We start from the raw sequence: 14,223 nt of genomic DNA, 5'->3' as shown, positions 1-14,223 counted from the left end.
CAGTTTTATTTCACATATTCAATTTTAGATATTTAAATATATATACTAAAAATACCAATTTTAGATTTTGGGTAACAGTTGACTGATAAAAATAAATTTGGGATTAAAACAAATTTTATTTATTTATTTAAATATATATACTAAAAATATCAATTTTAGATTTTGGATAACAGTTGACTGATAAAAGTAAATTTATTTTAAATTCTAGAAGAGTAAAAATACATATATTTTTTATTTTTAATAAAATATTTTTTAATTTATATAAATTTATTTATTTTATTTTTTAATTTTTTTAGTCCTTATCATTAATTTTTTTATAATATTGTCTATTTTATATTGTAACTTAATCTTATGTATTTAATATCAAATTTATTTTGTTAGATTGCTTAAAAAATTAAGTCTTAAAATTTGTGTTTCTTTTAATATTTGTCATATCAATACAAAATAGATAATATTATAAAATAATTTAATAATAAAAATTAAAAAGATTAAAAAACTTTGAATATAAGACTAAAAAAATATTTTAAATTATAGAGATTAAAAAAGTAAAAAAAAATAAAAATAAAAATTAAAATATTAATTTTAAATTATAAAAATTAAAAGATAAAATAAGGGAACTATCGTAAACTTAAAAAAAAAAATTTTAATATATAATTTTTATTTTATTTTATTTGACCTTTTATGGTCTGAGGGAGTTTGAAACCTAATGGCATGCATTGTATAATTGTATTCAATTGTGAGATTTTGTGAACTGGGGTACTGGATATTCGGCGCCCAGTTATAGTTATGTCTGGAAAAAGAAGAAAAACATAATTGTCTCTGCTTGTATTCTCTTTTGAATACTATTAGATTAACCTAACCGTGTGTCGAAATTATACTAAAAAAGTAGCGAAATTGATTCAGGGTTGGAAGTTGGAAGAATTCCCTTTGAATAAGAGAGATATACCATAGCTGTGTTTTCCATTTCTGCTATATGCTTAGTATTGCCAAACATATATTCATCTGTTTCCCCAGACAAGTTCCCCTTTCAAACAACCACTTACTCTTTCATTCCATTTCCATGACTAACCAACCAGAAATTGAAACTGAATCTCAAACTCACGTGCATTACAACCACACTCATCCCTCCAAATTCCCAAGATGGACTGCTAGGTAATTTTTTTATTTTTATTTTTTTTGTAATTTCGATTATACACTTACATTGATTTCATAGCAATCTTATATAAAAGGCTCTTCCTTTCATTTTAATTTAATTGCAATGGATGTTATTTAAATTTCGCAGAGAGAGCTTCGAATTTATGTATGCAAGGCCTTGGCAACGAGTCAATGAATTTTACTTCAACATTGTCCGTGGCAACTTGTCTCTGCCACTTCTCTTTGGAACCGAGGTGCACCCTCATCACGTTTTTTGTTTTTTGTTTTTTGTTTTTGGTAATTTTCCCGCTTTTAATATTGGTACCCTAATTTCTGATTTCTACAGGTTTATTACGAATGCAATGCTATATTATTCATGATTGGGTGTGTGAGTACTATGTTTGACTATTTGTATGTTAATTCATGACTTTCTGTCAGACACTTGTTGATCATAATGATACTGGAATTGCAACACTTTCCGCAGCACTTTCTGATAAAAGTGAGTTGGAAAGTGTTGCATCTGAGGATCGCAGTGGGAGGTGGGCAAGGATGACGTTCAAAATTGTTCTTTCGTATCACGGGGGTTCTTTTGATGGGTGGCAAAAGCAGCCAGGCTTGAACACAGTCCAAAGGCAAGTTGCTCTTGTTACAACTTCAGTCTTGTGCATATTGCAAACTGCATGTCATAGGAAGCATCCATTATTTGTCCAGGACTTATTGGATGATCATTCTGCTTCTTGCTCTTGCACTCATTTCTTCATGCAGCATAGTAGAAGGGTCACTCGGTAAATTTGTGGATGAAAAGAAAACTCAACTGCTTAAGGACAAAGGTTTGCCCATTGAAGGTTGTGCTGTTGTTGCTGGTCGGACAGACAAAGGAGTGACTGGCCTTCAACAAGTCTGTTCTTTCTGTAAGTCATTTCCCTATTATTTGCAATGCTTTTGCTTTGTCCAAGTCTTTGTATTTATGTATGAATTGTCATACACTCCGATTTCAGCATGTAAAATAAAACTGGAGTCTCAAAGTCTCTTTTACAAGTGCAGTATTTGAGACAAAGATATCACTATTCGACCTCATATTTATGAATTTATGTGCTTACAGTTATACAATCTGCAGTAAATATTTTGATTTATTTGGAAATTTCTGACTTCAAATGTGCTGATTTCCAACTTCATTTGGTGTGGTATCTTAGATGCCTAGACATGTATGATGTAACAGACATCTAACTTTGAATTTCCAAAGAATACCTTTTCCTAATTTTGTATTTATATCTCAATTTATTGCATCATAACATTTATGAATTTTACTATCATAAAGACTAAACATTGTATAGGTACTTGAAAATAAAACCTTTCTTGTTATTGTATTTGTATATAACAATTAGATTTAATAAATTTCAAAAGTTTATGAGTAAAACTGTTATGATTGAGGGGGAAAAATGGTATGTCAATAATCATGGTCAAGGCTCCAGCTCAAGCAACTATGAATCCCATTGTTAAAAAATTTGAGAAATATTTGATAATATCTTTTTTTATATCTTTAAACCATTTTAGAGTATCCTAGATGATTTGTCAGGATTTATCTTTTTATTTTCTATTTTGTGATCTTTTTCCTCATTTAATTAGGATCTTTGTAATTATAGGCCTAGCATATCATGCAAATAGGAATATAAATATAAAAATGGAATCTATTGTGTAGTCAAGACACGGTTTCTACATCTTGCATCAGTTTTTCTATCTTTCAACATGGTATCAGAGCAGTACCATCCTCCATGACCCGTCCCAGCACTATTCTGTGTCGGGTTCCCAAAAATTTGGAACTCCAATTATTATTAGTCACCGATCTATAAATGTTTTGCAATTTTGGGTCTCTTCATTCATTAACTTGCTTAAACGTTATATTTTATGATGTTCGAAGTTCAAATATGATACTATTTAGCTTTATTCTGTTGTTTGCCTCTTTGGTGTTTGTTATGAAACTCTTTTTCTCCCTAATGGATCATATTAGTGGTGACTCTTTTCCCTCAGATAAATCATATTAGTGGTGACATCATTTTGGTCAATGATTATTCCAATGGTGACTTATATGACTCACACTAGCCCAGCTCTCTATCCCTGATGCTCTGACCTCAACCTATTTCCCAGATGCATTGACCTCGTCTTTGTCTCTTAATCAATTGTCTGACTTAATTTCAAGTTTAAATATTTTGGATCTCGAATATTGTTGGTTTGAAAGCTTCCAAATGTGGTTTTTTGAGAATGTGACCTTGTTTTGCTTAATTGCAAACACATATTTTTAATACTCCTAAAAATATCTTTGATATTTACAACATAATTCATAGATGAAACTAGATTAAGGTTTAGACAAGGACTATAAGAACTTTTGATAGAAGTCTTTTTTAAGTTGTAATATATGAAATACTAACTAAAGCCTGTTATCAGATTTTGAAAGAACCAAAGAAATCCTTTTAGCAATTCTTCAGTAGAATATTCCCATGTTCTTATGTATGTAATCGAGAACACTAAAACATTCTTGCATGAGCACAAGTTATAGTCTTGTAAGAAATAGCTCAAATTATGTAGGGCTATATTTTTCAATGTAGTAAATTATTGTTATGCATGAAAGGAAAGAAAATGATCAGATGTTACATAATTTTTCCTAGGGGTGACAAAACAATCTATTTATCCATCATCTTATGTATGTAATCGAAAACACTAAAACATTCTTGCATGAGCACAAGTTATAGTCTTGTAGGAAATAGCTTAAATTATGTAGGGCTATATTTTTCAATGTAGTAAATTATTGTTATGCATGAAAGGAAAGAAAATGATCAGATGTTACATAATTTTTCTTAGGGGTGACAAAACAATCTATTTATCCATCATCCATAAGTAAATCTATCAAATTCATCCATTATACAAATATAATAATGATAGATTGGATCCAATCCATCCATTTAATTTTATGATCCATCCACTATTTTTTAAAATCCATTGGATTACAACAAGAGGAGTGTATTGAATTGATATTTTAAAAGACTATTTTGGCATGAAAAAGTTTTTAGGATTTTTAAAGATTATATAATGTAATGAGTTATAATATTTTTTTAAAAAACATTTTAAAAAAAGTTATTTAATTTTTTAAACATATTATTCATGGATGGATTAGATATCCATCCATTAAAAAACTGCTAATTGATGGATTGGATATATATATATTTTTAAATGGATCGGATGGATTGGATTCATTATAATCTTTTAGTAGATATAAATGAATTATTTTCATCAGATTCATTATAATCTAATTTCATCCGTTTGCCACCTCTAATTCTCCACCCCCAAACAATTATTGAGGCATGCAGGGTGGGTGGATAATGGGTTCATTTTTAACATTCTTTGGTTTTGGTTAAGCCTTTGTGCCCCTGATCTACGGTTCATTATGTAGACACTTGGAAGAAAGATGTTAAACCAAGAGATATTGAGGATGCTATCAATCATGCAGCACCAGGAAAACTTAGGGTCATATCAGTTTCTGAGGTAATAAATAATCTGCAATGTGAAGCTATTATTCAATATCAATTGCCTTTAGTCAAAAGAAAAAAGAAAACAAAAACAAAAATATGGCTTGCAGACTTGAGTTTTTTTGTTGTTTACACTTCACAGCATAGTTAATCTGACAAGGCATCACTTATTGTAGGTGTCACGTGTCTTTCATCCTAATTTCTCTGCCAAATGGAGGCGTTATCTTTATATTTTTCCACTCATCGATGGAGGGTATAGGGACCAAAGTAGTGACAATGGGGAGTTTTGTGATGGTTTTAAATATAATGAAATTCATGATTCTGCCAACAAGGATGAGTTAGAAAATGAAAAGAAATCCTATGTGTTCAGTGTAAGTAAGGTAAACCAGCTTTTGCGAAAGTTGGAAGGAAGATTGCTATCTTACAAGATGTTTGCCCGTGATACAAAAGCTTCAAGAAATGAGTAAGAACTTTTGGATTTCTATCTCTACTCACTTCATTATCCCATTCATCTGCAGTGTACATTATAGAAACTACCACATGATATTTTTGAGAGGGTAGCAAAATTTAATGGTTGTGTAATTAATATTTGGAATTGAATCTTAAATTGTTTCCATTATTTCAGATGAATCAAATTTAATAAGTTTAGTTTGGGAGCACATAAGGAATAGTTTGCCCCCATCTCAGAAATATAATATAGAAATTATTCATGTGCTTTCACCTAACATCTTAAGCTTTTGAGATAGTTGATTCATGAGATGGCATCAAAGCGTTCATGATCAAGAGCACTAGAATTTGATTCTTTCTTCCCTTATTCTTCTAATAAAAACAAGTTTAATTTTAGCACAAAGTAGGTTGGCGTGATTGTCCATGCTTCAAGGCTGCAACAGCTCTTGCGTGAGGAGGTGTGTTAGAAATATAATATAAAAACAATTCACATGCCTTCACCTAATAGTTTAAGCTCTGGAGTTTGTTGTTTCATGACATCACTTACATATTTACTTGGCATTACCATGACTTATAAGAGGGGAATTCTCATTCATTAAATTGGCTTATAACTGTCGTTCTGTTTCAGTGGTCCACCAACTGAGTGTTTTGTTTACCATGCTCGTGCTATGGAAGTCAGTCTGCCTTCAACTGTGAGTACCATTTAACCTTTTTAATGGTCTTTCCTATATCTCTTTTTTTGTTGCCCACAATTTTTATTCTATAATTGAAATTATTTGAGTTTGTGGGGCTCTTGAACTGTATGGTTAAGCTTGTGGATGTGGCTTGCCCCAAATTGGCAGCATTTTATTTCTAGCTCGGATTCACATTTATTCTTTCACTTGATTTATGCATAAACATGACTAAGAAACCAAGATTTGAATTCAAGTCATATTCATTAACCATTAGATGAAAAACCAATTATTCATGACATTATTCATTAGAACAGTCAGGATAAATTTGTCCAACTAAATAATGAATATGGGAAATAAGGGCAATTATTGAGGAGTGCACAAATATTTGTTAGTGTTGGAAATCCTCCTTAAGTATGTTGTAGAGTGCAATCACAAGAATGTGACTCTTAGGCAATTTAGTCCTACACTAATTAGAGATATGACTTACGTATAGCTTATAAGGATTAGACAGGCCTCTTCACCTTACTAGTTGACTTTGTAAGGTTAAATTAGGCCCTTAATCTAAATTCTAAGAAGGTATCAAAGTCTATTTTAAATCCATTGTTGGGTCACTTGCATTGCAAATTTGCCACACTTCTGACCTATAGTCCTGGGCATGAAGGGGGTGTTGGAAAACCACCTTAATTGCAGTAACCCCTAGGCCAGAATGGGTCAAGTTAAGCATTGTAGAGTGCAGCCATGGGGATGCGACTCTTTGGTTTTAATATTTTCTTCAAATACACATTATGAGATATATAATAGAGTCTTGTTAATTAGCTGAAGATTCTGTCATTATTTTCATTACAAGTCTGGACCATTTTGCTCATTCTGCATTGGAATGAATTCAACTCAATTTTGTTGGTGTTGGCCTACCTACCAAATGACTTTGAGCATATCTGTTTGGTTGGACTCATAGTAAACATGCAAATTATGCAATTTGTCCATGGCTTTCAATATTAACAGATTTCATCTATTTAGAATATATAGTTACTTGCATGACTTATATGTCCTTGGCTTTTTGTTCACTTTCTTCTCAAGTACATATGTAGTTTTAGCAAAAGAAATTCCTGTGGTTTTCCCATGAAATATATTATCATGTCAAGAAACTATCCTTATGTTGGGGTTTATGCTGTTTAAAAGCTGTGTGAATTCTTGTGTCATTAATTATGTGTGTTTATTAGATCTTCTAAGACGTCTTTCAAATCATTTCTCTCCCCTAGTGTCAAATGGAATTTAATCACTTCTAACTGTGATTTTTCTCGGATTCCTTAGTTTTACTGTGTACTATAGTTGTTGAGAGAAAAGATGTATTTATGTTTGATTTTGCTTGTTACATTTTTAGGATTATGGAGAAGAAACAAAGGTCATGTGCGTTGAGCTGGTAGCTAATCGCTTTTTACGAAAGGTAACTGCTGTTGTGTTTTTTGCTTTCCTTAGAGGAAACATATACATTGAAGGTTTTGGATTCTCTTATGTGGAACTATGACTAAAATGTAGATAATGAAATTTGTCGATGTAAACATGAAAATGAAAAAGTAAAGCATCATTTGTTTCATTTAAAGGTTATTGAAACTAAATATGAATAGAAGTTGACATGTTAACATGGCTTTGAATTAGACCTTTGTCGTTCTATATATGAACAAGTTGATCTTTCAATACAAATGAAACAATTTAAAGGACACAAGCTTTATCGTTCTACCCATTGAAGGTTTTTCTGTTCCGGATTGTGGAAATGTCACGGGTCTAGCTTGTCTTCGACAGTTCTTTTATGCCCCATAATATTTGGGATAAGCACCCCTGGCGGGTGTATTTGTTTATTTATTTTTCACTTACTGACTTTTTTGAGGCTAATGATATTTTTATAGATGGTTCGAGTGCTTGTGGCGACCTCAATTAGAGAAGCTGCTGCTGGTGCTGAAGATGATGCCTTGATAAAGCTCATGGATGCAACATGTAGGCGTGCTACTGCTCCTCCAGCACCCCCTGATGGTTTATGTCTAGTTGATGTAGGTTATACTGAATTTGACCCCCAAAAATGTTTCGTTCTGGTAGAGTAAAGCATTGTTGAAGTCATAGAAATCTTTCATTTTTTGGAAACAAGCTGTAATCCAATTTGTGTGCTAGGTTCCTACCAAATTTAGAGTCAGTCACACTTGCAGATTTTAATCCGGGGCTGAGTTTTAATGCAATATTTTGCAATTGGATCTTCCATATTCCGCATTGTCATTTTATGATTACGAGATGCTGTAGCGATGAAATTGCACTAGATTACTAAAAAATGGCATCTTGGCTCTCATTTCCTGTACATTTACATTTACATTTTTATTTATTATTTTTTAAGCTTGCAGCTGAAATTGTAGTCTATTTTAAGTTGCTTTTCCGTGTGATATATATGTCTGGCTTTGTCTCTCTATTCACATGTGCTCCTATTTGGTATGTCAAATTTTTTTTCATCCATTTGGATCCTTCATATATATATAGACTTCCTTTCATTTTGGTTTATTTGCCGACTTGCATTTATAACCAAATTACTGACTTTAACTTGGGGATCAAAATGAAAGTGAATACATCTATAAGAGAACAAAAAATAAAATAAATAAAAAAACTCTTATAGATCAGTGTTAAAAGAAAATATATTGAAGGAAATTGGAAGTATCTTACATGCGCGGAGTAAATTTGATGCTGTTTGACAGGAACGAATTAGGGGGAAAAAAGTACGAGAGAAATATAAAGGAAAATATGTATTGTTTTGAATGAATAAAACAAATGGAGAAATAATTTCTCTCAGCTTGTTTGTATATATATATATAAGAGAAATATTTTTTCCCATTTTTATCAGAAAATTATTATTTTTTAAATAAACCAATATATCTACACACTTATTTACTGACTTGATAATGTATATGCAAGTATTTGTAGGTAATAATGTAGAAATTTCTTTGACCATTTCACCTTTAATCAAATAAGTGATCACTGTTGATTTTCAACTATGAAATTCCTATGGAAGTACATGGAAAAACCATCATTCTATTATCAATAGGTGTCCTAGCAATGACCTCCCTCTAAAAAAAATCTTTTTCAGTTAATATAAAAAAATTGACATGATATTATACATAGTTATTTTTCTCTCATTTTTTTTAATTTATCTTTCTTATATTCACACATTTTAAAAGACATTCCAAGATAAAAATAAATAAAAATACTCTTATATTGTTCACAAACATTATCCTTCGTTTGTTATCATTTTTTTTATCTTTCCTTATTACCCATTCTTTTTGTAAAAAGGAATAACCTCATTTTCCACCTCAGCAAATTGTAAAAAAAACACGGAAGGAAATATCGAGTAGGGAGAAAAATAGGAAATTATCTCTGCATTTGGAGTGGAAGTTGACTATATATGTCCTAGAATCTCTGACTTGAGAGGGTTAAATGGATAAGTTAGTGGAACTGTGAGATATTGGATGCATGAAGCTTATATTATATACATTGATATTGTTGGGCGATATGTTTGGTCAATGCAGAGTCATGAGAAGAGATTAAGGTTTAAAAATAGTGATGCAGAAGTGGAAAATTTAAAGGCTGTCCGGGTCCTTCTCGCGTTGAATAAACATTGTCATGATCATAAGGGAATTCGTCAACCTGTGTGTAACCTTCTCCTATTATTGGCCTTCCTTTTCTTCCCTTTCAATGCCATCAAAACTTTTCAACCCTCCAACCCTTCATTCTTCTTCTGATCTACTTCACCTTTTCTCTCCGATATTGCCAAGCAAGCCCTTCTTCAGGGCGCGCCCGCCGCCTCTAGTGCCTACCCTTCTCTATGGCACTAAGTGGTTGGCATTGTTGGATCATATTCTTTTTCATTCTTTTAACCAATAGCAACATTCTTCCTTCTTCTGCGGCTTCTGATTCTGAATTGCTCCTCAAGGTCAAGGAAAACTTAGAAAACAACGCTGGCTTATCATCATGGAACACGTCCAATCCTCCATGCACCAATGGCCATGCAAATTGGCGTGGCATTCTTTGCTACCAAGGAAAAGTGTGGGGCGTGAAGCTTGAGAACATGGGGCTCAAAGGGGTCATTGATGTTGAGTCCCTCAAGGCCTTGCCTTATCTTAGAACCTTGAGTTTCATGAACAATGATCTTGAGGGTCCATGGCCAGAGATTCACCGCCTTATTGGTCTAAAGTCTATTTATCTTTCCAACAACAAGTTCTCTGGGGAGATTCCTTTCCAAACCTTTCAGGGTTTGCAGTGGCTCAAGAAAATCCATTTGTCAAACAACCAGTTCACGGGTGAAGTTCCAATCTCGGTGGCTTCGTTGCCGAGGCTCTTGGAGTTGAGGTTGGATGGAAACCAATTCACTGGCGCCATTCCTCGTTTTCACAGACACAGGTTAAGATCATTCAGCGTCGCTAATAATCAGTTGCATGGCCAAATTCCTCCTTCCCTTAGTAAATTTCCGGTTTCTTCTTTTTCTGGTGAGCCACACATTTCAATATTGCAATTAATATATAACGTATAGATTACATGCACATGCCATGCATGCATGCATGATATATACACACACACTTAGCTAGGTAACTGATCACGATTATCTCCCATAACTTCTCTTTTACACGTAAGTTACAACCATTGAAAAGGAGCTTCATTGGTCTTTCCCTTTCCATGTATTTGCCACATTTATAAACAATTAGTAAATACTCCCGCCTTAATGCCACCTAGTGAGATAAAAAGAGAAAAAAAAATTATATACAAATGATATGATCTAGCAAGAAAAGGGAGTTAGAGAAAAATAATGTGTTGATGAGTGTTTAGAATAGAGAGGTGTCTATCAATCATTGTTCTTTTATAAAGGGTGTAAAGGGAACGTCAGTGTTATGTGATCGAGATAAAACTTACTCTTATAACAATGTTAGTGAAATTAACCCAAGTTAAAGCACAATGGCAAAACCTTGTTTGAATAAACTTGTCAATAAATACTTACATGCGAAGAAAATCATGGAAAATTTAAGTTGAGAGAAGATGTTTAACTATTTGATGTCTAACAAATTTTTGAGAGATATTATTAATTCATGTATTTGACTGTAATACTCCTTAGTAATAAAACAAAAAAAAATGAAAGAAAAAGTTAAAATAAATTAAACTTCCTTCTTAAGTTAAAACCAACTTCTAGTAAAAACAGATGACAGAGTGGCCATAAGCAAATTTAGACGTATCCGTAGTAAATCTAATGATCATATATTCTGATTCATTATGTGTTGAGACTGAAGCATGCGTACCATATCAATCTAAACCAGCGTGTATATTCATGAGCAGGTAATGAAAGGTTATGTGGAACCCCTTTGGAAGCATGCAAGGCCAAGACATCCACAGTGAGCATCATTGTGGCTGTGGTAGTTGTTTGCGTGGCAGTGATTGTGATTGGAGCAGTCATATTCATCCTCCACAGAAGAAGACAAAGATCAGCAGCATGCATCGAGAATTCTGAAAGTGGTCTCAGCAAGGGAAGAGCCAGGGACATTAGTAATGAAAGCAGAAGGTCATCGTCCATTAGCTCCAACCGCAGCAGAAGAGGAGGGGAACACATGAGGCTCTCTTTTCTGCATGATGACAGAGAGAGGTTTGATTTGCAAGAGTTGCTGAGAGCCTCTGCTGAGATATTGGGCAGTGGCTGCTTCAGCTCTTCCTACAAGGCTTCTCTGCTGGATGGGCCAACCATAGTGGTGAAGAGGTTCAAGCAGATGAACAATGTTGGAAAGGAAGAGTTTCAAGAGCACATGAGGAGGATTGGGAGGTTGAGTCATCCTAACTTGCTTCCTCCTGTGGCTTACTATTATAGGAAGGAGGAGAAGCTCATGGTCACTGACTTTGTTCAGAATGGAAGTTTGGCTGTTCGACTTCATGGTATGTGTTATCAACCCACTTTCAACCTTTTATATTTTTAAAGACATTGATGAATTGGAGATATAACCCTTCACTAGTTACTAAATTGTTCACATTTGCATTGAAGTCTAGATTTTAGTCAACTAGTTGTGCAGTGTTCTGTTCACTGTGTATAAATATAACTAATATACAAGTTGGTCCCAAAAGTGGCAACATGTAATAATTTGGTTCTTGTAAGATTTAGATTTACTTTGGATAAACTTCTCTAAAATGGTAAAATAAATTGAGTAAATAAATTGAGTTTCTCCATAAGTTTCAACATAAGTATTGCAAATTTTGGAGAAGTTAGATTTAAATTTATGGAGAAACCAGATTTATTTTAGCCTTTTCTTTAAATGCTAGAGAAGTTTATCAAAATATAACCTTATTCTTTGAATCTATCTAGTATCAACTTCATCACATATTAAATTTCCGTAGTTACTTAACTTCACGACAAAAGGTCTAATTTGACATGAATGAAGTGAACATATTCAAGGGCTAAACTGCATATATATGGAGTTATTGACATGATCAAGGATAAAATATTTTACACCATCAATTAATTAAAAAATCATCTTTAATATAACTTTTAAGGTGATTGTGATAAAACCCAACAAGTTTACCATATATGCTGTTTATGATTGGATGATAATGTAAAAGACAATACATCTATTATTTATGGACAAATTAACATAGGTTGACAATTTTGGAAATGAAATAATGTAGTCACTCTACATTCTACAAACATCAATTTGCTTATGCAAGAGATAATTATACATAATGGTTACTTGTTTCAGGACACCAATCCCTGGGAGAACCTAGCCTTGATTGGCCAATCCGGTTGAAGATTGTGAAAGGCATAGCAAAGGGTCTTGAATATCTATACAGGGACATGCCAAGACTAATAGCACCCCATGGAAACCTTAAGTCCTCCAATGTCCTCTTGACAGAGTCTTTTGAGCCTCTCCTCACAGACTATGGCCTAGTCCCAGTGATCAACCAAGAACTGGCTCAAGACATCATGGTCATATACAAGTCTCCTGAGTACTTGCAACAAGGAAGAATCACAAAGAAGACTGATGTGTGGTGTCTTGGAATACTAATTCTTGAGATCCTAACTGGGAAATTCCCTGCCAACTTTTTGCAACAAGGGAAGGGTAGTGAGGTGAGTTTGGCAAGTTGGGTGCATTCAGTGGTCCCAGAAGAGTGGACCAATGCAGTGTTTGATCAAGAGATGGGGGCAACACAGAACTGTGAGGGAGAGATGGGGAAGCTTTTGAAGATTGCTTTGTGTTGTTGTGAAGGGGATGTGGACAAGAGATGGGATTTGAAGGAAGCAGTAGAGAAAATCCAGGAGGTGAAGCAGAGAGATCATGATCAAGAAAATTTTTATACTTCTTATGCTAGTGAAGCAGACCTGAAGTCTTCGACTTGAAAATATTAATTTGATACTAAATACAAATTTAGTTACTCATTCATTCATTGATTTTCTGGAACTGGGACTGGGGCATTACGTTTTCTTTTGATATGATATTTAATGTTGAATAATAAATATTTTAATCGAAAGAAAGCATGAATTAATGGAAAAGGGTATGACATGGGCTTGATGTCATAATTGAATCGCGAGAGGCTCGTCTTTTATTTCTTTGCTTTTGCCTTTTGGATTTGATGGAGGTCTTTCCTTCCACTAAAATTATTATTAGTCCCTGATTGTTACGTGACTATAATCTTAATCAATTTTCATATAATATATAATTAAGATCGTTAATTTTAAAAAATAATTAATAAAATTGATTATATTTTGCGTGAAAATTAGTCAATATTATAACAACGATACACAGGATGTGAAAACAAAATGTATTGTTAAGAGAATTATTTAAATTTAATAAGTTAAATATTCATTTTAATGAATAAGTTTAAATTTGATTGTGTTTGAAGTAGTTTTTAGTTATAAATTCTCAATTTATTTTAATGAAAACCGGTTTTTAGTTTGAAAACTAATATGATACTCGTTCTTCCGTACGGCTAACTCGGGTGCTTTCGCACATTTTATGAATACAAAAACAAATATTTAATTTATTAAGATAATTATTTTAAAAGGAATCAATGTTTGTAGTTAACTTAAGAAATAAAAGTACATGTAAATGCATAAAATTATAAATAAAATAAAAAATATAAATATGTAATATAAATTAACACATATATATAAATATCAAATTTTGTAATAATTATATTTTATTTAATGATAAATTTTTAATATAAAAATATTTATTCAAAAAATTATATATTTAATATACATATTTTCCACTATATTAATTAAATATAATAAATACTAATTTATCATAAAATACTAGTTTACTTAGATATTATAAAATATTTTATTAGAAATATCAATTAAATAATATCTTAATACTTATGTATTATTACCTTTACTATATATAATTAATATTATAATGAAATTATTATTTTAATTAAATTTTTATAAA

At 32.3% G+C, this 14,223-nt stretch overlaps 2 protein-coding genes across 2 annotated transcripts; both read left to right on the top strand.

Moving 5' to 3' along the window:
* The first annotated feature begins 711 nt into the window (after positions 1–711).
* LOC109799346 (Pseudouridine synthase family protein) lies at positions 712–8,162 on the top strand. The gene is made up of 9 exons (XM_020359876.3): positions 712–1,152; positions 1,283–1,388; positions 1,573–1,766; positions 1,900–2,045; positions 4,580–4,671; positions 4,832–5,118; positions 5,731–5,794; positions 7,158–7,220; positions 7,681–8,162. The coding sequence occupies exons 1-9, from the start codon at positions 974–976 to the stop codon at positions 7,870–7,872; spliced, it is 1,323 nt and encodes a 440-aa protein (XP_020215465.1). The 5' UTR covers positions 712–973; the 3' UTR covers positions 7,873–8,162.
* Positions 8,163–9,766: 1,604 nt separating this feature from the next.
* LOC109799717 (pollen receptor-like kinase 1) lies at positions 9,767–13,215 on the top strand. The gene is made up of 3 exons (XM_020360333.3): positions 9,767–10,293; positions 11,132–11,719; positions 12,535–13,215. Exons 1-3 carry the CDS (start codon positions 9,876–9,878, stop codon positions 13,170–13,172), a joined length of 1,644 nt encoding a protein of 547 aa, XP_020215922.2. The 5' UTR covers positions 9,767–9,875; the 3' UTR covers positions 13,173–13,215.
* Positions 13,216–14,223: the final 1,008 nt, after the last annotated feature.

The sequence above is a fragment of the Cajanus cajan genome, chromosome 2, assembly GCF_000230855.2.
Source record: "Cajanus cajan strain Asha chromosome 2, NIPB_CcT2T_4, whole genome shotgun sequence".
NCBI lineage: Eukaryota > Viridiplantae > Streptophyta > Magnoliopsida > Fabales > Fabaceae > Cajanus > Cajanus cajan.
Note: the sequence above shows the minus strand (reverse complement) of the source record. Positions and strands in the feature narration are given on the sequence as shown.

Bases quoted from the DNA above. Each gene is read 5' to 3' on its own strand.
- LOC109799346 (XM_020359876.3), top strand. From the start codon at position 974: ATGCTTAGTATTGCCAAACATATATTCATCTGTTTCCCCAGACAAGTT. The intron at 1,153-1,282 runs GTAATTTTTTTA...TAAATTTCGCAG, and splicing joins TTCCCAAGATGGACTGCTAG to AGAGAGCTTCGAATTTATGT. The intron at 5,119-5,730 runs GTAAGAACTTTT...GTTCTGTTTCAG, and splicing joins ACAAAAGCTTCAAGAAATGA to TGGTCCACCAACTGAGTGTT.
- LOC109799717 (XM_020360333.3), top strand. From the start codon at position 9,876: ATGGGGCTCAAAGGGGTCATTGATGTTGAGTCCCTCAAGGCCTTGCCT. The intron at 10,294-11,131 runs GTGAGCCACACA...ATTCATGAGCAG, and splicing joins TCCGGTTTCTTCTTTTTCTG to GTAATGAAAGGTTATGTGGA. The intron at 11,720-12,534 runs GTATGTGTTATC...TACTTGTTTCAG, and splicing joins TTTGGCTGTTCGACTTCATG to GACACCAATCCCTGGGAGAA.